The sequence below is a fragment of the Vipera ursinii genome (assembly GCF_947247035.1).
Source record: "Vipera ursinii genome assembly, chromosome: 1".
In the NCBI taxonomy this organism is placed as follows: Eukaryota; Metazoa; Chordata; class Lepidosauria; order Squamata; family Viperidae; genus Vipera; species Vipera ursinii.
In genome coordinates this window covers 253,381,556-253,403,308 of record NC_139512.1, presented here as the reverse complement: position 1 = coordinate 253,403,308, position 21,753 = coordinate 253,381,556, and the positions used below count along the sequence as shown (strand labels likewise).

Sequence of the window (21,753 nt, the reverse complement as noted above, 5' to 3'; positions counted from 1 at the left end):
TTTCATCCAGTTATTCTTAAACCAATAAAGGAGAATATTTGTAGCTCAGGGTTGAAATGGGGGGGGGGGTGTCCTTGGTGGTCTCTGAGCTTGGTTGCTTTCTTGCAGAAAAGACTTAGCACTGTTGATGCTCCTAATTTAGGTAATGAAATGTCTGCAAGAAAACATCCAAATTCAGAGAGCACCAAGGATCCCTCAGTTATTCTTGTTTCTGAGTAAATTACGGTATATAAAAATTGCCTGTTACTGACCACTGATAGTCTCTAGTCTATAAGTGACTGATACTATATTTCACATGGTAGTTCAGGAATTTTTTTTAAAAAAAGTCAAGTTTGATGTCAAGTCATTTAAAGATATGCTGCCATTCAGTTATATAATATGATACATTCTAGCAAAAGTTGCCACACATAATTTTTCTGCAACTTGAACAATTTTATCATGTAATTAATGCAAGAAATAAAAGAACTGCAGAGTTAAAGCTTTTTATTTAGTGCTAAATGCAAATGTGGTCAGCCCCAAACAAAACAGAGTAAGATTTATGCACAATTCCACCTGTTTTACATTTCTGAACAGTTTTGGCACTTCTTGGTGGTCAGTCAGAATTTCAGAATTCCAGAGAACATCTTCCATTACAAACTGCATCCCAATCAGTTCTCCGTGAGCTACTTTTTGATCCTCAGTGCTCAGACTACATAGACATAACTAGGAAAGATGAGATGAATTCAGAACTTGATTGGATTTTGACAAAAGTAAATCACTGATTCATCTAAGAAGTGATACTAGGACATGAAATATGCTACCAATGTGTTTAATTCAGATATGGCAATATAATTTGTTCTAGGTGCAATAAAGTGTTATCTGCATAGTGTTGACAATCCAAGGAAATCCAAGATGTACTAAGAAATAAAAGCCTCATACCTGCATACCAGCATTTATGGGATTTAGGTTGCTTATGGTGTCAGGAAATAGACCTCCTCTTGCTAGGAACGTCCTCCATGGAAAAAACATTAATGCCTAAAAGAAGGAATGATAATTGCAGAGTTCTAATATTAAGTCCTAGGCACATGTATCCTACCCCTAATATCCGTAAGTCCAGCTTAATTGACAGAAGTGTGCATTGATCAGTGAACTGTGTGGGCAAAAAAGGAACAGTAAAGTTCCAGGGGGAAAAAAAATCACTGTAGATGCTTCACACCCTTATTGTCAATCAATCAATCAATCAATCAATCAATCAATCTAAATAAATGAAAGAAAGAAAGAAAGAAAGAAGAAAAAAAGAAAGAAAGAGAAAGAAAGAAAGAAAGAAAGAAAGAAAGAAAGAAAGAAAGAAAGAAAGAAAGAAAGAAAGAAAAAGAAAGAAAGAAAGCTGATATGCACATGGGGAAGAGACTTTACGTAAGTCTCATAGGTTGTCAAGAGCGGCTCTTGGGTTACAAACAAAACAAGTCAAAAGACTTATGTATAGAGCCAATGTGTTGGGATGGTTAAGGCAGTAGACTACAGATTGTGAGTTCTACTCCCACCTTAGGCACAAAGCCATTTGGGTGACATTGGGCCAGTCTTTCTCTCTCATCCCTAAGAAGCAAGCAATGGAAAAACCACTTGTAGGAGAAAATATTTGTACCTCAGGGTTCAACCATGGAGTTCTTAGTACTGTCTGAGCTTGGTTGTTTTCTTGCAGCCATTTTATTACCCATCTAGGGAACATGGTTGTGTAACTAGATGTTACCTCATTGACCAAGGAAACATCTGCAAGAAAACAACCAAGCTCAGAGAGCACCAAGAACACCAAAACTATTAATGAAATCTTCCAAGAAAACTGCAGGGACTTGTCCAGGCAGTCACGAGAAGTCAACACTGACTTGAAGGCACACAAACACATACATAGAGAGACAGAAAAGACTTATGTGTGGACTTGGAAGTTTTACTACCATCCATATTACAGTGTTGAAGACCACACAATTTTTTTTTATTACAGGAAAATGCTGAAACATGAGCTCCTCAAAGTACAGAGCTATCATGGAAAGAAACCTACTGACTGCCATGAAGGCAGTCAAATGCTTTAGCTCAAAAGCTGCTCTCCGCAGATTTGTGTAGTCCTCTGCTGAAATTATGATTTCTGTCATTACTGGTAAAACCAAAAATTGCTAATTAAAATATCTTTTAGACTGTAAAAAAATAGATCAGAAAGATACATTAGTCCCCTGCAATAGAGCATTTGCCTGAACTTTTACATTAAAAGAGCCACACTATTCATATTTGTACCTTCTATATATACCTTTGGTACGGATGAGAAGAAAATCACTTCAGCTGTTTTTAATTGTTAAATGCTGAACAGAATTCTTTGGAGAATAGGTGAGATATAAATGCTTCTGAAAGATGTCTTAGAAGTTAAAGCAAATATTTCATTAAAAAGCTACTTTACTCACTCTCTGCCCATGTGGATCTAATAGCTGTGGAATTTGGAGTTGAGAAGCAAATGCACTTCCAAAAACCACATTACTCATGGGAGGCAATGCGTGGTAAATGTTGTCCGTAAGACTCTGATATGCAGAAACATTTCCAGAGGATAAAAATGCTTCCCTGAAGGGATGTTAGAAAAATAGAACAATACTTACTATTATTGTGAGTTATCCAGAATTGCTTAAGATGGATGACCATATGAATTTTTAAGATAAGTGTTGAAAAGACAAATGCAATTTCCAATTTATTCTGCTTAAATATTGCACAATGCATTTCATTTGTTATACTGTGACAACATCTACCTGAAAAGTGATCTAGCATTTCCCATTCTTTTATCCCTGGATCCCTATCCGGATGCTGAAGGAGGTCAAAAAGGATTTTCTCATTAAAAACACACTGCTGCCTATCATTCCCATGGAGAAGGTGTTATGTACCCACTACATTGCAGAAGGAATATTAATTTTGGCTGGTAACATAATTATGCTCTTGGACTTCAATGAAACCAATTTGGAATGTCTTATTTTTCCACCCTTTTACTCCAGTTTACACAATACATTTCCCATGAACACTCCACAACTTACACATTTCACCAGTGAAGAGATGTGCAGACTCACTCTTCATATGTGATCTTAAATGCATTTTATAAATAAAGTAGTGTACAAGGTAAATAAAATAAAAAAGGCCACAATAATCAGTGCTGTTTAATTCGTATTATAGTTATAGCTTTCCACAAAATGTAGAAATAAAATATTTTATAGCTTCTAGAAACAAAACAAAAATTCATTTGAATAAATTTTATTTACATCTTTTAAAATTCCTTATTTAATATTATTTAATTCCTTAATCCTGATTTTACTATTCAAAAAGATCTGATCCTAAAATACACACACACACACACACACACACACACAAACACATTGTGTGTGTGTGTGGCTCCAAATTTAAAATTATCCATTCATCTCCCATACAGAGACAGAGATTTCATCTGCCTGTTAAAAATTCTCACTGAATTTAAATCCTCCTCCCCTAAAGACAATTATTGGAGCAGGAGGAGTCTTCCTTTTCAGGTTATGTAAGATGTACTGTATATTTCCTCTGATCATAGTTTTATAATCACTTTAGTATCAGGAATGAAGATTGCTATTTATTTACTTGGTCTTTTTAAAAAGTAATAATGCAAAGCAGTAGGTGTAGCATTTCAAGGAAAACAAAAGAAGTCCAGTTGCCTTTTGAAAAAGCACCTTTGGGACAACCATGACTTGGACAACTGAGAACGCCCACAGACGAGACGTGGATAAGATGCATTTCTTTCTGGACATATTTGCATCAGAATTACCTCCTTTCAAATAATTGTTAGAAATGTAAACAGAGACCAGGTACTTATTATCATATCTGGTGGACATGCCCTAAAGCAAAAAGATTTTGGGTTAAAATACATTTATGGTTGGAGAAAATGACTAAAAAAACAAATAGACTTTAAGCCAGAATTATTTTTGTTAGGAATAATAGGAGCTAATTACAAGAAAGATTGTAGATATCTAATACTACACATATTAACAGCAGCAAGAATGGTATTTGCCCAGCATTGGAAAAATGAAAACTTACCAACTGCAGAAATACTAATTAAGAAAATTCTAGAGTGTGCAGAAATGGATAGATTGACTTTAAAGATGAAGGAGAAAGAAGTCTCAGTGTACTTTAGAACATGGGAAATTTTTTATCAATGGCTAGAAAAATGAGTCAGAGAGAAAGGAATGTGATATGTAATTTTGAATTTATATTAGTAAGAAGAAGGCTATTGAGTGATGAATTAATATATTGTTTATGATAATTAACTATATCTATTATTGTTAGTTAAATACACGTACCCAGACATTATGCTGTTTACTAAATATTGAAAATGTTATTTGGAAAAACCCAAACCCCAACCCTAACCCAAACCCCAACCCTAATCCTGACTCTACCTTACCCCTAACCCCATAAAAACTAATAAAATCTATACAAAAAAAAGGAATTACCTCCTTTCCCACTTGCTTTACAGTCTGCAGGAGAAAAAAAAATATGGAGTGCTACTAAGCTCCCCAATCTTCTGCCTTCAGCCTTCTTTCCAATAATGCCTTGCACCCCAAGGAGGCCCCATGAATTTTTAGTAAAGTAAATAAATGGACAAAATTTTGGACATTGCAGTTCAGTATTTATTTGGAAAGGTGCCCACCTGCTAGGAAAAAAGAAGAAAAAGGAGCTGGGCAGTCAAGAGGTCTTGCAGGAAGATTGAGTGAGCCTATAATAGAATCTTACTGCTAGTTATGCCACTTCTTGACAGCCATTTTGTGAATGGGCAGCTTTCTCTCCTAGCAGTCCTTTTGCAAGTGTGCCCCCAACTTACTCCCATTTTTCCAATCTCCCACCATATTTGCTCCCTAGTAAACAGAGAAGTAATGGACTATACACCATTTTCAGTAGAAGAAAATATCCAGATATAAAGGCTGAATTGCTCCTGTTCTTAAGAGTCACTCAGGAGAAAGTTTCAAACACCTTAAAGAAAACCCCTCAGATGTGCTTCTTTTTCATATCTTCCTTGATTTGCTCTTCCTCCCCCCCCCCATTGTTTTAGTATGCTAAAAGTCAGTCATCATTTAATTTATTTATCTTTCTGATGCAATGAGCTTTATATTTTACCTCATTGAGTATCTCACTGCTGCTTCAAACTGAAGAAACTTCACTTCTTTGAGCACGGTCAGCAGGTGAGACACTTTCTTTGGATCTGAGGAATTTGGAAGGCTGTCTATTTTTTTCTGTATTTCAAGAAGTTCAATTCCTAGAATCCAAAAAAAGAGTATGCGTTGGTTCCTTTGGTCTTTTTTTTTTGTAATATCACATCAAATACTTTTATCCAGTTATTACACTGCAGTTCTCTATGAAAAACAACCAAGTTGTTGCTAGTTTGACTTATTCTAACTGGTGTGCTTTTCTCAGGACCTACTGATTTGGTTCAGGGGGTTCAAAAGTTCTCATCTCCTGAGACTTTCAGACAACTTTACTAATCTACCAGCAAAATTTTGTCAGCTTACCTGAATAGCCATCTAAAATGGGATATATATAGTATATGCTTCCTCCACCCTTTAGATAGATAACCTTTATTGTCATTGTCATTTTTTATTGTAGGCACATTGGCACACATTAAAAATGAATTTTAGTTGCTTGCTTTAGTGCTACTCCTCTGAGAAACATGGCTTTGCATTTGAAATCTTTAGTGGACTAAAACCTCAGTGTTCTGCAACTGTTAGTACATTCAAAAGTGTAGCTCCATTTCTGCATCCAGTGGGGCAAATCATTCTTCTAATAGACAAAATTATTCCTACTTGCCCTATCTCCCATCTCTTCGCTCAGTCTAACATTGTGAAACAGCTGCAGTCACGTCATGGCAAAGTAGATCAACTATATGAGCCAGCAGTGTGCTGCAGCTGCCAAAAAAGCCAACACAGTGCTAGGCTGCATTAACAGAGGGATAGAATCAAGATCATGTGAAGTATTAATACCACTTTACAATGCCTTGGTAAGGCCACACTTGGAATACTGCATCCAGTTTTGGTCACCACGATGTAAAAAAGACGTTGAGACTCTAGAGAAGAGAGAAGAGCAACAAAGTACAGAGAAGAGCAACAAAGATGACTAGGGGACTGGAGACTAAAACATATAAGGAACGGTTGCTGGAATTGGGTATGTCTAGTTTAATGAAGAGAAGGACTAGGGGTGACATGATAGCAGTGTTCCAATAGCTCAGGGGCTGCCACAAAGAGGAGGGAGTCAAGCTATTCTCCAAAGCGCCAAAAGGCAGGACAAGAAGCAACGGATGGAAACTAATCAAGGAGAGAAGCAACCTAGAACTAAGGAGAACCTTCCTGACAGTTAGAACAATTAACCAGTGGAACAACCTGCCTCCAGAAGCTGTGAATGCCCCAACACTGGAAGTTTTTAAGAAGAGACTAGACAGCCATTTGTCTGAAATGGTATAGGGTTTCCTGCCTGAGCAGGGGGTTGGACTAGATGACCTCCAAGGTCCATCATCATCATCATCATCATCATCATCATCATTATCATTATTATTATTATTATTATTATTATTATTATTATTATTATTATTATTATTACATCCACAAGAATAAACAATACTTTATCCCCAACAACAACGGGTACTAACCGATCTGCTCAGTCCCTCCCCAGTCTGCTGTGAGATGTTCAGAAGGACACCTGTAATCGAAGCAGCCTGGTGCACTTCCCAGCTGAGCAAAACTGAAAATGTATGCAATAATGTCGTGAAAAGGTGCCACGATTTGCAATGAGTGCCGCAGGGCACTACAGCCAACCTGTGAGAAAGGAGGTTAAAGAAAAAAGGCAGTCTTTCAGAAAAAAAATCACAGATCGTCAAGCAAACCACAAAATGAAAGTAGCAGCCAGCTCCATCTGGTTTGACCTCTTCTGCACTGATCATCCAAGAGTCCTTCCATTAGGCTGCAGCAGAGCGGGAGTAGGGAGCACAGCTGCTGTAATGGTTCAGCTGGGCGATTTGCCATTTTTGAACTGCCTGGCTGATGTGTTATGAAGGCAAACAATACCCCACTGAATTAAGTCCATTTTGCATCTGATCATTATAACTTTCAGAATTTACAATTTTGCTCTATGTCTGTCTTTTGGGATTGCAAGCCTGTCCCGCTTTTATTAAATAAGTCAGCCATTTGGTTGCCTAGTAATCCCAGAACAGGCAGAGAAAGGCTTTAAAGAAACTGACTGAGCAGACCAGAGTGATACCAGTTAAATTGTTCAGAAGCTACTGTGATTGCTACAGTAAATCTTCTCCAAACAGGTTCACTAGTGTCCTCCTGTCTTTCTACAGTATATTTAGTGCCAACAAGCAGTATGCTTGAGTTGCCTACTGGTAGATGTCAGCCTTACGAGGTAGATCAGATCCACAGCCAGATGAGCTCATTTTATTTTACGGTAAGCTTACGTTACTAGAACCCTGCAGTCTGAAATTACATCTCTCTTCTAGGGAGGTTCTCTTCTGAGCCGCGTGCCCTACCCACATTCCTACTACGGGCTAAGCTGCTTTTATCTGATCATTCCCGCAGCTGCCTCTCTTCTCCCTGTATCTCAAGGGCAGATCCAGCTACCACTTCAGTAGTTACCGAACAGTAAGCCCAAGTATTTTTTTTCTGGGTGAATTGAAATTTAGTGGATGAACTTTGTATTTTCCTTAAAAACAGCAGCACATCTAATATTTAGGAGTTAACTGAGGTTATTTAAGGTTTCTAATATATTTCTTTATCTTTCCATCTTTTCTGTGACTTAGTTCCTACACTGTGCTAAACCACATGCAGGCAACCTATGGTCACAGACACAAAGGAGGTCCCCAATGTCCCTTTTTATGGCCCCAAAGCCTCTTCTGACTATGATTGCTATCTTATCTCATAAATCATGAGGAGATAAATATGAAAATACAAAAGATGCAATAGATGTAAGATAAGCCCTTAGTCCTATACATTTAAAAAAAACAAAATAAACCTTCAAAACGTTCTCCCAGACTGCTGCCCTTCCACATCAAAAATGTGGTCCCACTCTTTTTGCAGCCCTTGGTTTCTCTCAAAATATTAGGCATGGTCTTTGGCCTCCAAAAACTAACCACCCCTGCACTAAATCATAATGCAGTACAGATTGGTGAACTTAAAAATGGTAGCATTTTAATGATTAACCCAGTGCATAAGAAATCAGTCAATTGTGTCCTTTTTAATGAATCATAGTTCAAACAATTATGGATCAGCATAGCAAATCTCTTAGGCAACTTCATTGCATCATGATTATTCATTATGTATGGTAAGAAGCAGTGCAATTTAGCTTCTGTAGCAATTTGAGTAATACTGCTAGATTTCTACATAGGAGAAAGACCTGCTTAACTTGCATTCCTTCTATTGCAGATATCACCCAACAAAGAAGCTGATAAAATCTTTGTACCTGCTGTCCGCCAAAGGATAGGCCAAATTTGCCCCAAATGGAGCATCCATTAGGTTGGACTAAATCCATAATTCTCAGTCAGGATAGTTTTCTTAGCTTTCACAGTATCTCTGACTGTGTATGAGGGATGAGGATGATGAGAGAAAACCTTGCAAAGTATCAAATATCTTGGGTCCCAACTCCTCAGTCATTTTTAAAATCATGATTCCCAATAAAATATCTTTTCCTGCCCCATTCATATTTGCATTCTTATTATTTGATCAATCTCAGATATAGGCCATTTGGCCAATAAAGGACTTTTTGCAAGATTGTCAAAGCACTGACCTTCTCTGGCAACATTTTGAATGCAGCTAGAGTTTCTGAAGGATGAGGGATGAACCACAGGTTCAAGAAGGATTGTCCATCACTGGACAGCAAGGAACGAGGTCGTGGCTGGAATGACCTGATTGTTGACAGAATAATTGAATTACTTATAGAAATAAATCTAATGGTACACAGCACCCAAGAACCACTAACTGATATTGGTTTAACCCACAGGTCTGCAACCCGCAGCTCCGGAGCCGCATGAGGCTCTTTCAGCCGTCTCCTGCGGCTCCCAGTCCTCTGCCATGTGCAGTCAAAAAAAAAAGTGGGACTAAAAAAGTTCAACCAATCAATTCAAATATGCAGGGTAGGTGCATATCTCGCCTTGGCTCCACTCTTCAGTCAAACCCTGTTCTGCGCATGCGCGTATGTATGCGCATGTGCACATATTTTTTTGCGGCTCCCAGTTTTTCCTTTTGTGAGGGAACCGGTTCCGAGTGGCTCTTTCACTGTTTCAGGTTGCTGACCCATGGTTTAACCCAACTGTTACCTCTCAAGGCTAATTCCATTCTCTCTGGTACACCAATCAAATTGGTAGGGAACTCTGCAAACAAGTTACAAACCTGGGATCACTGTTAACTTTTTCTTTGGATTCTTTTTCATCTTTTTTTTCTTGTGGCAATCCTATGGTAAAGTATTTGTTTTTCACCCTGGGAAAGTCATCCAGCATTGCTTTTATACTGTTATAATAGGCGATGATCTGACTTCGAAGAGAGTACTGAGACATACGATGATTCAACCTAAATGGGATCCAAATCTAATATCAGAAGAATGATATAGCTAATATTAAAAAAACAACAGAGCCTTGATATTCAAATTACCAACTTCAAAAGGAAGAAGTTTCAAAACATCAGTGCTGCTGTGAGATCATAATGCATAGGATTTTATATTTTCAGCCTTAGCAATAGGTAACGGTGGAAGAATGCAAACATTCACTAATATTTCTTATTATTTCATTGTGACGGTATCAGGTAATTATATGACTTCTACACTGGAAAATAGAATTATTTATTGTATATTTTTAATTCAACATCCCAGCCTGTGACATGCTTCGCCCGCATTTTTAAAAGAATTCAATTCACATCATTTATAATATCAGAAGGAGCACAATACAGATCTAAATTACATGCCCACCTCCAGATATTCTGGACTACACTTCCTCAAATCCCTGAATGCTAGTCATGTTGTTTGAGTTACACTGAACTCAACTCAACTCTGAATTTGGTGGAACCTTTCTGTTTGTTTACCTCTGATTCAGGGGCATGATTTTTGGTATCGGTAACAATGACTACATCCTTTCTTTATAACAAAATCAGCACTGCAACAATTCAGACCTCATACCTTGAATATCAAGTTTCTTCTGCTTTATGTATAAAATACTAAGGTGGATGAACGATTTAGTTATATAAATGCTGTATATAGCCAATTCATATAATATACATTGAAAGGTTCTATAAAGGATTAATTGGTGTGGGGTTTTTTTTTTGTTTTCTTTCCTGCTTCAACTAATAACAGAATATTATGTACAAGATGTTTCAATTTGTTTCATTTTAGCATTATATTTACTCTCCTGTTCCTTTAGAGCCTCTGCTGAATAAATGTCAACACTGCATTATTTCCTACCATAACACAGACTGTGGGGAGAAACAAATATCCTATGTATGACTCTTAAGGAGAGATACTTGCCTGTGGCAATATTCAGCAATGACTTCTCTTTTGACTTTTTCAGCTTCATCCTAGAAGAAATGATGCCACTTGTTTGTTACTTAAATTGTACACAGTTATAATAATTATATATGAAATGTTGAAAGCGTATTTTAAAGGAAAACAGGGAATTGCAGTGGAAAGATTCAGGAATTCTCTTAACATTTCTCCCAACCTGATACATCCTGTTCTCAGGAACATTTTTGTATAACAATTCCTCAAACAGCAAAACAAACTTTTGAAAGGTTTTCCTATCTAAAGAAGAACCACCTGGCTTTTTTATGATAACAATTAAAGAAACTATTTTTATTTTATTTTTTTCAGGTATTCGTAAGACTTTACTCCTCTATTATTTCTTTCATACATACACACATTATTGTTCTTATTTGTTCTGATTACAAGACTGACTTATTTTTAATATTTATTTATTGATCCTGTTTACATGGCCACCGATCTCACAAAGCCTAGATATACCTAAATATAACTAAAATATATTTTATATTTTAAAATACGGGTAGTCCTCAACTTACAACCATTTGTTTAGCAACTAAAATTACAATGTAACTGAAAAAAAGTGAAATATGAACAGTCCTCACACTTATAACTGCAGCAACATGCAGTGATCAAAACCCAGATGCTTGGTGATCAACATGTATTTACAATGGCTGCAGCCTCCCAGGGTTGTGTGATTGTCATTTGTGACTTTCCCAGCCAGTTTCTGATGAGCAAGGTCAATGGGGGAAGCCAGATTCATTTAACCATGTGATTCTCTTAACAATTACAGTGATTTGCTTAATAACCATGGCAAACATGGTCATAAAATCGAAACAATTCATTTAACTCCCTTGCTTAACAATGGAAATTTTGGTCCCACATGTGGTTGTAAGCACTATCTGTAGGGACAAAATATTTCCACAAATTTAAAGCCAAAGTTATGGTTTTTGTTGTTAGCTGCGAAGTTGTGTCCAACCCATCGCGACCCCATGGACAATGTTCCTCCAGTCCTTCCTGTCCTCTACCATCTTCTGGAGTCGATTTAAGCTCATGCCTACTGCTTCAGTGACTCCATCCAGCCACCTCATTCTCTGTCGTCCCCTTCTTCTATTGCCCTCGATCTTTCCCAGCATTAGGCTCCTCTCCAGTGAGTCCTTCCTTCTCATTAGGTGGCCAAAGTATTTGAGTTTCAACTTCAGGATCTGGCCTTCTAAAGAGCAGTCAGGGCTGATCTCCTCTAGGACTCACCGGTTTGATTGCCTTGCAGTCCAAGGGACTCGTAGGAGTCTTCTCCAGCACCATAGTTCAAAGGCCACAATTCTTTGGCGCTCAGCCTTTCTTATGGTCCAACTTTCACTGCCATCTATTGCAACTGGGAAGACCATAGCCTTGACTATACGCACTTTTGTTGGCAGGGTGATGTCTCTGATTTTTAGTGTCCTGTCTAGATTTGCCATGGCTTTCCTCCCCAGGAGCAAGCGTCTTTTAATTTCTTGGCTGCAGTCCCCATCTGTGGTGATCTTGGAGCCCAGGAAAACAAAATCTGTCACTACCTCCATTTCTTCCCCATCTATTTGCCAGGAATTGAGAGGGCCGGATGCCATGATCTTGGTTTTCTTAATGTTACAACCCAACTTTTGCATTCTTCTCTTCACTCGCAACAAGAGGCTCTTTAGTTCTTCTTCACTTTCTGCCATTAGAGTAGTATCATCTGCATAACTTAAGTTGTTGATATTTCTCCTGGCAATCTTAATTTCAACTTTCGATTCATCTAGCCCTGCCTTTCTCATGATGTGCTCTGCATATAAGTTAAATAGGCAGGGCGACAGTAGACACCCTTGCCGGACTCCTTTCCCAATTCTGAACCAATCAGTGGTTCCGTGTCCAGTTCTCACTGTTGCTTCTTGGCCCACATATAGGTTTCTCGAGACAAATGAGATGGCCTGGTACTCCCATCTCTTTAAGAACTTGCCACAGTTTGTTGTGATCCACACAATCAAAGGCTTTAGCGTAGTCAATGAAGCAGAAGTAGATGTTTTTCTGGAACTCCCTAGCTTTCTCCATGATCCAGTGTATGTTGACAATTTGATCTCTAGTTGCTCTGCCTCTTCAAAATCCTGCCTGTACTTCTGGTAGTTCTCGATCCACATACTGGTATAGTCTAGCTTGTAGGATTTTAAGCATAACTTTACTAGCATATGAAATAAGTGCAATGGTGCAATAGTTTGAACGTTCTTTGGCACTGCCTTTCTTTGGAATTGGAATGTAAACTGATCTTTTCCAATCCTGTGGCCACTGTTGAGTTTTCCAATTTTGCTGGCAAATTGAGTGTAGCACTTTTACTGCATCGTCTTTTAAGATTTTGAATAGCTCAGCTGGAATACTGTCACCTCCCCTAGCTTTGTTGTTGTTCAGCTTTCCTAAGGCCCACTTCACTTTCACATTCTAAGATGTCTGGCTTGAGGTCAGTGACCACCTCATCGTGGTTATCAGGGACGTTAAGCTCGTTCTTGTGTAGTTCTTCTGTGTAATTTTGCCAGCTCTTCTTAATCTCTTCTGCCTCTGTTAGGTCCCTGCCATTTTGGTCCTTTATCATGCCCATTTTTGCATTAAACGTTCCCTTCACCTCTCCAATTTTCTTGAAGAAAAAAATCTATTCTATTCTATTCTATTCTATTCTATTCTATTCTATTCTATTCTATTCTATTCTATTCTTTGCACTGTTCATTTAAGAAGGCATTCTTATCTCTTCCAGCTATTCTCTGGAATTCTGCATTCAATTGGGCGTATCTTTCTTTTTTCCCCTTGCCTTTCGCTTCCCTCCTTTCCTCAGCTATTTGCAAAGCTTCCTCAGACAACCATTTTGCTTTCTTGCATTTCTTTTTCTTTGGGATGGTTTTAGTTGCTACTTCTTGTATAATGTTGCGAACCTCTGTCCATAGGTCTTCAGGCACTCTATCAGATCTAATTCCTTAAATCTATTTGTCACCTCTACTGTACATTCATCAGGGTTATATGATTTAGTTCATACCTGAGTGGCCTAGTGTTTTTCCCTACTTTCTTCAGTTTAAACCTAAATTTTTCAACGAGAAGCTCATGGTCTGAGCCACAGTCAGTTCCTAGTCTTGTTTTTACTTCTCCATCTTTGGCTGCAGAGCACATAGTCAATCTGATTTCTGTGTTGACCATCTGGTGATGTCCATGTGTAAAGCCGTCTCTTGGGTTGTTGGAAAAGAGTATTTGCTATGACCATCATATTCTCTTGACAAAATTCTATCAGCCTGTGCCCTGCTTCATTTTGTACTCCAAGGCCAAACTTGCCTGTTATTCTGGTTATCTTTTGGCTTCCTGCTTTGGCATTCCAATCCCCCATGATGATAAGGACATCAATTTTTGGTGTTAGTTCTATAAGGTGCTGTAGGGCTTCATAGAACCGGTCAATTTCATCCTTTTGAGCACTGGTGTTTGGGGCATAGACTTGGACTACTGTGATATTGAATGGTTTGCCTTGGATTTGAACTGAGATCTTTCTGTCATTTTGGGGATTGTAACCCAGTATTGCTTTTCCTACTCTTTTATTGACTACTGTATGGAGGCTACTCCATTTTTTCTGAGGGATTTTTGCTCACAGTAGTATACCTGATGGTCATCTGAATTAAATTCACCCATTCCTGTCCATTTTAGTTCGCTGATTCCTAAGATGTCGATGTTCAGTCTTGTCATCTCTTGTTTGACCACATCCAGCTTGCCTGGATTCATGGATCTTACATTCCAGGTTCCTATGGAGAAAAAATCTTTACAGCATCGGACTTTCCTTTCACCACCAGACACATCCACAGCTGAGCGTCCTTTCGGCTTTGGCCCAATCACTTCATTCTTTCTGGCGCTACTAGTACTAGCCCTCTGCTCTTCCCCAGTAGCATATTGGACGCCTTCCGACCTGAGGGGCTCATCTTCCAGCGTTATATCGTTTTGCCTTTTGGTACTGTCCATAGGGTTTTCATGGCAAAGATACTGGAGTGGGTTGCCATTTCCTTCTCCAGTGGATCACGTTTTGTCAGAAGTCTCTGCTATGACCTGTCCGTCTTGGATGGTCCTGCATGGCATAGCTCATAGCTTCATTGAATTACGCAAGCCCCTTCGCCATGACAAGGCAGTAATCCATGAAGGGGAAAGTTATGATAGTAAAGTTAATGAATAGTCCTTTAAAAGTTATAATCAAACGTTGGTTAATTCCTAAATAATTTCAGATACACTTACTGGATTTTGTATTCTACTCCCCAAGATTTGTTTCTTCTGAATGAATGTATTCAGCATCAGGTCACGTGGACCCTGCTTCTCCAGCTGAATTGAAACAAAAGCTTCGGTAGGTCTGGAGAATGAAAGAAAATAATATTATTAAGAAATACCCATGTAATGAAAACTGTATTCACCAGTATCATTCTATTCTTTGACCGTGCCCAGGCATTAAACTTTCTTGACATATAATGCTGTTGTTTTTCTGTTTATTTCTTGCTTTTATGAAGAATCCAAAACCATGCATTATATTAACAGGATGAATTAGTGTTATACACACACACACACACACACACACACACACACACACACACACACACACAAATATGTCAAACACTTGGAAAGTTTCCCATTTTCTGTGATATCAGGCTTGCTATTTATTTATTTATTTGATTTGCTTATTTCCCACCTTTATTATTTTTACAAAATAACTCAATAAGGTGACGAACATATGTTGTTTTCTGAAACCCCTATGATCTGTAATGCTGGCCTAGCAGCAGTCCTGCATTTGGGAATCTTTCCCAACTATGGCAGCCTGTTGCTCAACCAGGAACTCGAAATTCTCCACTGAAAGCACAGACTGGCCTTTAAGGCACAAAGCAGTCATACACTGAGGTATTTGAAGCAGCACTTGCTGACTTAAAATGCCAGTGGTACGGAGTAAGTTACAAATCAAAATTAGTGGCAAAGATTTACTATATTCTGGAAAACCTTCCTTCCCATCTGGAAGATTCCCCCCCCCAAAAAAAAGAAAAAAAAGAATAGAATAGGACAGACATGTCAAACACAAGGCCTGGGGGCCGGATCCAGCCCGCGAAGTGGTTTCATGTGGCCTGCGAAGCCATCCAGAAAACAGTGAGGGAACGGCCCCCACTGCCTTGGCCCTGGCCCAGAGACCCTCCTTCTGCCAGAGACCCTCAGATCTGTCCCACTCCTGCCCAGGCCCCCATAGGCACCCTTGATGCGTAGGCCATACGCACTCTAGCCACGCCCACCCTGGCCATACCCACCCGGGCCCTTGAGGGCAACCGAAATGCTGATGCGGCCCTCAGTGAAATTGAGTTTGACACCCTTGGAATAGGAGATAAGCTACTTGGAAGAAGTCTTTGGGAGCAATCGACTTTTGGGTGTTAGGCTATTTTCTCCATCTGGTATTTAAGCCCAGAAAGCATTCAAACACTAGAACGGCTTATAATTGCTCTACCTAACCCTAGCTTAAGTACCCAGATGCTCTGATTTTTTTTATTATCATTTATATTTAAAGTCTCTCTCTCTCTCCATCAAGAAGAGATTTTCCCTTCACTTTATTCTACTACCATCCTGTGAAATAGGTTACACTGATAGAAAATTATGATTCCAAAATCATCCAGTGGATTTCTGTGGCTGGTTGGAGTGGACCTGTTCTCTCCAGTCCTCATTCAGCACATTTGCCCCAACACCTAGGTGTCTGTGTGTGTGTGTCTTTAAGCTACCTCTTTGAACTGCAACCTCCAGTTGCAAATCTCCTAAAGGAATGAGACATCAAGGCATCCTCTGCTTCACTCCCAACTGTAGAACTTCTTCCATTGGGTGAGTTGCTGCTTTGAGCTTTCATACTTAGGTGTACTTCCTGAAATAAAAGAGCAGAGGGATCTGTTACTCAGGGAAGCCATGCTGATACCACCAGGCAAGTTGTTGCTGTTGCTGCTCAGCCACCACTAACCAGTTCTGGAGGGCATTATGGGAAATTTAAATGGCAGATAGTCTCAGTGGCTCAGATTGTTACACTGAATATTTTTTATAAAGGGGAGAGAAAGGTCAATATAAACAGAGGCCCTCGTAAATATCCTGGAACTCAGCACATGCTCTTGAATGCTTGATGCCATCATAAGGGCCTTGTTGAAGGACATTTTGGCTTTGTAGCTTCAAATTCTTGTAGTTTGGCTTCTTCTATTACTTCCAGGGGGGAAAACAATAGAGAAAAATTTAAAAAAAGGACAAGGAAGTATTAAATAGCCAGAAGGCAATATAGGTATGGAGCTGAGTAACATTACTGAATGAAGGAAGTACACATATTAAATACACTTTATTTTTACTCAGCTGTCTAGGAAGAAAACTAATGAGACTTTTTTAGTACATGTATATTTTTTAATCCTCTCCTGATTCTGAAAAAACAGGTATAATTTGAAACAACAATTGGTTAAAACAGGTTTTTTTTGTCATAGAATGCACGGAATGGTGTTCCGGCACCTTTTTTTTGGATGGAAGAACCAGTTCCTTCTAAGCTGCCAGTGCAAGTACAGGTATGGCTGCAGAGTGATTTTGCGGACCCCCAGCAAAATCTTTGCTTTGTGGGAACTCAAGGACAAGCTGATAACATTTTGGCGGGTTGAGGATCTGAGGAGAAAGCCCACGTTTTTAGGTTAATTGGAGAATGTGATTTATGGCAGCTTATTGGGGGTGGGAATTGGACTTTGTTATTTTGTATCTGGGGGGAGGGAATTAAATTTTTGGATTCAACTATGTAGTGCTGATACTTTGTTTTCTGAATAAAATGCTCTTTAAGGAAAAAATTTGCCTTGAAGTTCTTTCAATGGGTTTCATCTATCGGAACCATGACACCAGATTGCTGTGGCAATATGCTGACATTTGTAAACTGCTCAGAAAGTGCTGTAAAACATTATGGAGTAGTATACATAAATCTTAAAACCTAGGTCCTATTGCATGACTGAAGGAAATGTCTAGTTTCAGAAACAAGATTTGCTGAAATCCCAGAAGGTTAACAACAAGGTGTGTAATCACATAAAGCAGGTGCAAAATAATGAGCTCTGCTGACGTTTTCTTTGCAAAGAAATTAAATCTACTGTCAAGAACTCCATAACTGAAATAGGGCCTTTCTCAATCAGCATACTATTCAAATATGTGACCTTCGAATACCAGAGGTTTCAGCAATAGCCATGCTGGATGGAGACTCTGTTGTGTTGTGAGTTCTTTGTAGGCAGTAAGTGAGAAGAGAGGTTGCAAACAGGAACATTGCTTTATTGAGGCAAACAGGAAGAGAACTGAAACAGAGGCTTCTGTGCAGCTACTTATATGGTTGGCCACTAGGCAGCGGCCAATAGGGAACCCATTCCCGCCCCAAATCATCCAATGATCTTCTTGGAGACAGCAAGTTTAGCTAGTCAGTGACCGTTACACAGACACACCAATTGAGCAACCTTAAGCAGCATTCAAACAGACACATGAAACAGTTCAAGTAAAATCCCAATACATTGCAGAATCCTTGGAGTTCACATTGGCCCCAGATGAAAAAGCCTAGCACAGAAAGGTACACATAATTTTATTTGTCTCTGACAATAGTCTCCTATCTGAAACAGAGACGTGTGTGTGTGTGTGTGTGTGTGTGTGTGTGTGTGTGTGTGTTTTAAAAAGCAGTGGTGGAATTTGGTCTTTGAAAGGGAGAAAGAGGAGGAAAAGTCGCCAACCTTTAGGTCTCCAGTTAGTGTGGGCTGCACTGAAGGACAAAATGCAGCCTGTTGAACAGCTACAAGGAGCATGTTTTTATGTGTGACTTGGCAGGCAAGAGCAATCTGCAAGTTTTCCATTCCATAATGCTTCAGCAATAGCTACAGGGTGAAGATAAAAAGATTAGCGGCAATTATAATGTAATGTTGCACATTTATTTCCTTTATATCTGACAACGAGACTATAAACTTCCTTCAGGTGTATTTGTATTTAGAAGCAGAACTGATTTTGCACTGAATTTGGAAGCAACAGTATCTAATTCAGAAGATCTCATAGTCAGCCTTCACTCCAGATAGCTATACAGTATGTGCCGATACCATTCTTAAGATGCGTATTTTGTCATATATTTTCCCCAGATTACACACATGCAAACACATATTGTACATAGAGTGACTTCCCAGTCTATCATGTACAGTATAGCCCTATCATTTCCTGATAGTCTTTTGTTCAATTATCACCATGTCTGACGCTGCATAGCATTTTCAACATTAACCAAAATTAACAACATGCTGCCATCTTCTGTGACAATAGTTTAGCACAAAACAAAACTAATCAAACGCCATAGACAGATAATAAAGTTGATCAGAGGATGTCCAGTGAACATACAGAAGCAATAGTCATTTCAGCAATGATATGTGATTGATTGAAATCAGTAATTGATTTTTCCACTCCAACCCTCTGCTATATCTGGCTCCATTCTCATAACTTTTTTTTTAAAATTCCATTTATATCCCGCCCTTCTCCGAAGACTCAGGGCGGCTTACAAGCTTAGCAGTAGCCTTCATTCTATGTATATGCCTGCTTATTAGGGCTTTCACACACACCTCAAGCGGCATTATTACAAAGTCAGCTTAATTGCCCCCAACAATCTGGGTCCTCATTTTACCTACCTCGGAAGGATGGAAGGCTGAGTCAACCTTGAGCCTGGTGGGATGCGAACCTGCACTAATTGCAGGCAGCTGGTGTTAATTAAGGAGGCATTAGCCCACTGCTCCACCAAGGCCCTGATTTAACCCTGATTTTTTTCTTGGAACACAAATATCTTTTTTCCGTTTTGGACAGAGTATGTTAGGATTGGGAATCATACCCAGTTCTTCATCTTCACAAAGCTCTTTTTTTCCAGACTTCAGAGTGATCAAATTGTTGCATAACGTGACTTTTGGTATTGTTTTGAATTCAATTTCTTGCTTCAAGATTTGTTCAAAGTCTAGATGCTAATAATATTTATTTATGGAATCTGTTATGACTCTGGGCAGAAGTACAGTCATAAACACTGCTGGTTTAGTACAAAATGAAACAAATAGGAAAGGGGCAGAAAAGTAAAATAAATTAATATAATAGTACTAAGACTGGAATAAAAATATTTCAGTTACCTGCAGAATGCTCTCCCTCGTGCAAAAGCTAAATTTCCCAATTTGATTGTCTATATCCTGGATCTCTAACATTAAGCTGGAAGGAATGTATCTGCAAAAGAAAACAATGTTTAACTTTTTCTGAAATGAACAGGCCAACCCATCTACGTTTAGAAATTACATGAAAGATTATCCTTGTCCTCATCACAAGTGATTTCAGCTTTCCTTGTTTATGAAGAACATATATTTGAACAGTATTTCTGAAGAATGTTTAAAATTAATCAGATATGCAAATATTCCCAGCCCAATATTTCATGTGTAGTTTTCAAAAGAATGAATCTGGACTGTTTCTTCCATTTTGGGATGTGAATATCTATTTATATCAATATAAAATTATTTATTTGTCAAATATATATTTCACTTTTCTAGTCCAGCTAAATTTTTAAATGTTAATGCCATTTAATATGATGTAATTAAGTAATTAGTAACCATTTAATGTAAGGAAAAGATGATGATGGAAGACTGGGTACCCTCTGATCTGCTCCAAACAGCCCGCTAACTCAGGGGTCCCCACTTATAGAGGGCTGCAGCCTAGTGGCCAGTAGTAGCCCGTGGCCTATTGGCCAATGGGTTGCATGAGTGGCTGGTCAGTGTCTTTGTGTGCTTGCACACAGCCCCACTCGCGTGAGCAGCGTCACAGCCCCACTCATGCAAACATCACGGGTGTTCACTGCTCCACTTGTGCAAGCAACAGGTGTTTGTGCACACATGCATGCATTCATGCATTCACCCACCCACCCACCCACAAAACCATCCTTTCTTTTCCCCCTCCCCCTGGCTCCGGGCCACCAACCCCAAAAGGTTGGGGAGATCTGCTCTAACTCATGAAGCTGTAAAAAAAAACAACAATTAGGCTATATAGCCTATTGATAACAAATAAATCGGAGAAGCCCACTCTAAGATGCTGGCAGAAAATTTTTCAAGTGAAATTTTCTCTCCCTTTGCTCTTACATGGAATCCCATCAAATTCTCATAGAATCTTAGGGTTTTGCAGAACATAGTTCAAAAGTCTTGCTCTAATTGTCCCAAACAACCTGTAGGTCAGCCAAAGGCTGTAAGGGTTTGTACATTCATTCATTCATTCATTCATTCATTCATCTACTCATTCATTTTATATAGCCACCCATCTCAAGTATATGATTCCGGGCAGTTCACAATTAAAAGCAATATAAAAATACCAATATGATACAGCAGGTTGTTAGAGCTCCTCAACTTGCAACCATTCGTTTAGTGATGATAGGGAAAGTTACAACGGCACTGGAAAAAGTGATTTATGACCAGTGTTCATATTTGTGACCGTTGCAACATCCCCATAGTCATGTGATCAATATTTAGGTGCTTGGCAACTGGCATGTATTTATACCGGTAATAGTTGCACTGTCCCAGGGTCATGGGTTTATAATATGTAATCTTCCCAGCTGGCTTGCAACAAGCAAAGTCAATGGGGGAAGCCAGATTCACTTAATGACTGAATGATTTGCTAAAAAACCTGCAGTGATTCACTTAACAACTGTGACAGAAAAGATCGTAAAATGGGGCAAAACTCACTTGAAAACTGCTTAGCAACGGAACTTTTGGGCTCCATTTTAATAGTAAGACGAGGACTATGTGTATAGTTAGACGCACAGAAGGAAAGTATGATTGGATTCTATTCAAGAGAAATGTGTGTGGGAAGAAGTAGCTGTCCTATGAGGATTAGAAAGGATTAAAGATGGAGGGGGAAGAGTAAGATGGCAATTATTCTACAGAAAGAATGGCAGAAGTAAAATTTCTGGTCGTTGTTTTTTTTTCACTTTTCTAATCCTTAACTTTTTCCTTTTTCTTATTTTCCTTTTCTTTTTCATACTTTTATTGTATCGTAATATTCTAACAAAACATTTTTTAAAAGCAGTAGCTGTTCTATATCAAACTGCTAAGTTTATCTTCAGAATGGAAGCAAATATTATCAAGTTTGTTGGTGATTTATTCATGTTTATATCTGCAGAAAATGTTTATAAGCCTCTGACTT

The 21,753-nt window shown here is 38.7% G+C and overlaps 1 protein-coding gene across 1 annotated transcript in view; it reads right to left on the bottom strand.

Moving 5' to 3' along the window:
• LOC310632280 (coiled-coil domain-containing protein 162-like) overlaps positions 1–21,753 on the bottom strand; it is a 51,558-nt gene that overhangs the window by 22,918 nt on the left and 6,887 nt on the right. Inside the window, exons 6-17 of the mRNA XM_083349358.1 lie at positions 19,707–19,797; positions 18,294–18,434; positions 16,302–16,438; positions 14,794–14,905; positions 10,522–10,571; positions 9,399–9,575; positions 8,797–8,914; positions 6,665–6,830; positions 5,143–5,281; positions 2,430–2,583; positions 919–1,014; positions 562–702 (exon numbers count right to left, since the gene is read on the bottom strand). Coding sequence (XP_083205484.1) covers positions 562–702; positions 919–1,014; positions 2,430–2,583; positions 5,143–5,281; positions 6,665–6,830; positions 8,797–8,914; positions 9,399–9,575; positions 10,522–10,571; positions 14,794–14,905; positions 16,302–16,438; positions 18,294–18,434; positions 19,707–19,797 — 1,522 coding nt within the window. The remainder of the gene's footprint in view (positions 1–561; positions 703–918; positions 1,015–2,429; positions 2,584–5,142; positions 5,282–6,664; positions 6,831–8,796; positions 8,915–9,398; positions 9,576–10,521; positions 10,572–14,793; positions 14,906–16,301; positions 16,439–18,293; positions 18,435–19,706; positions 19,798–21,753) is intronic.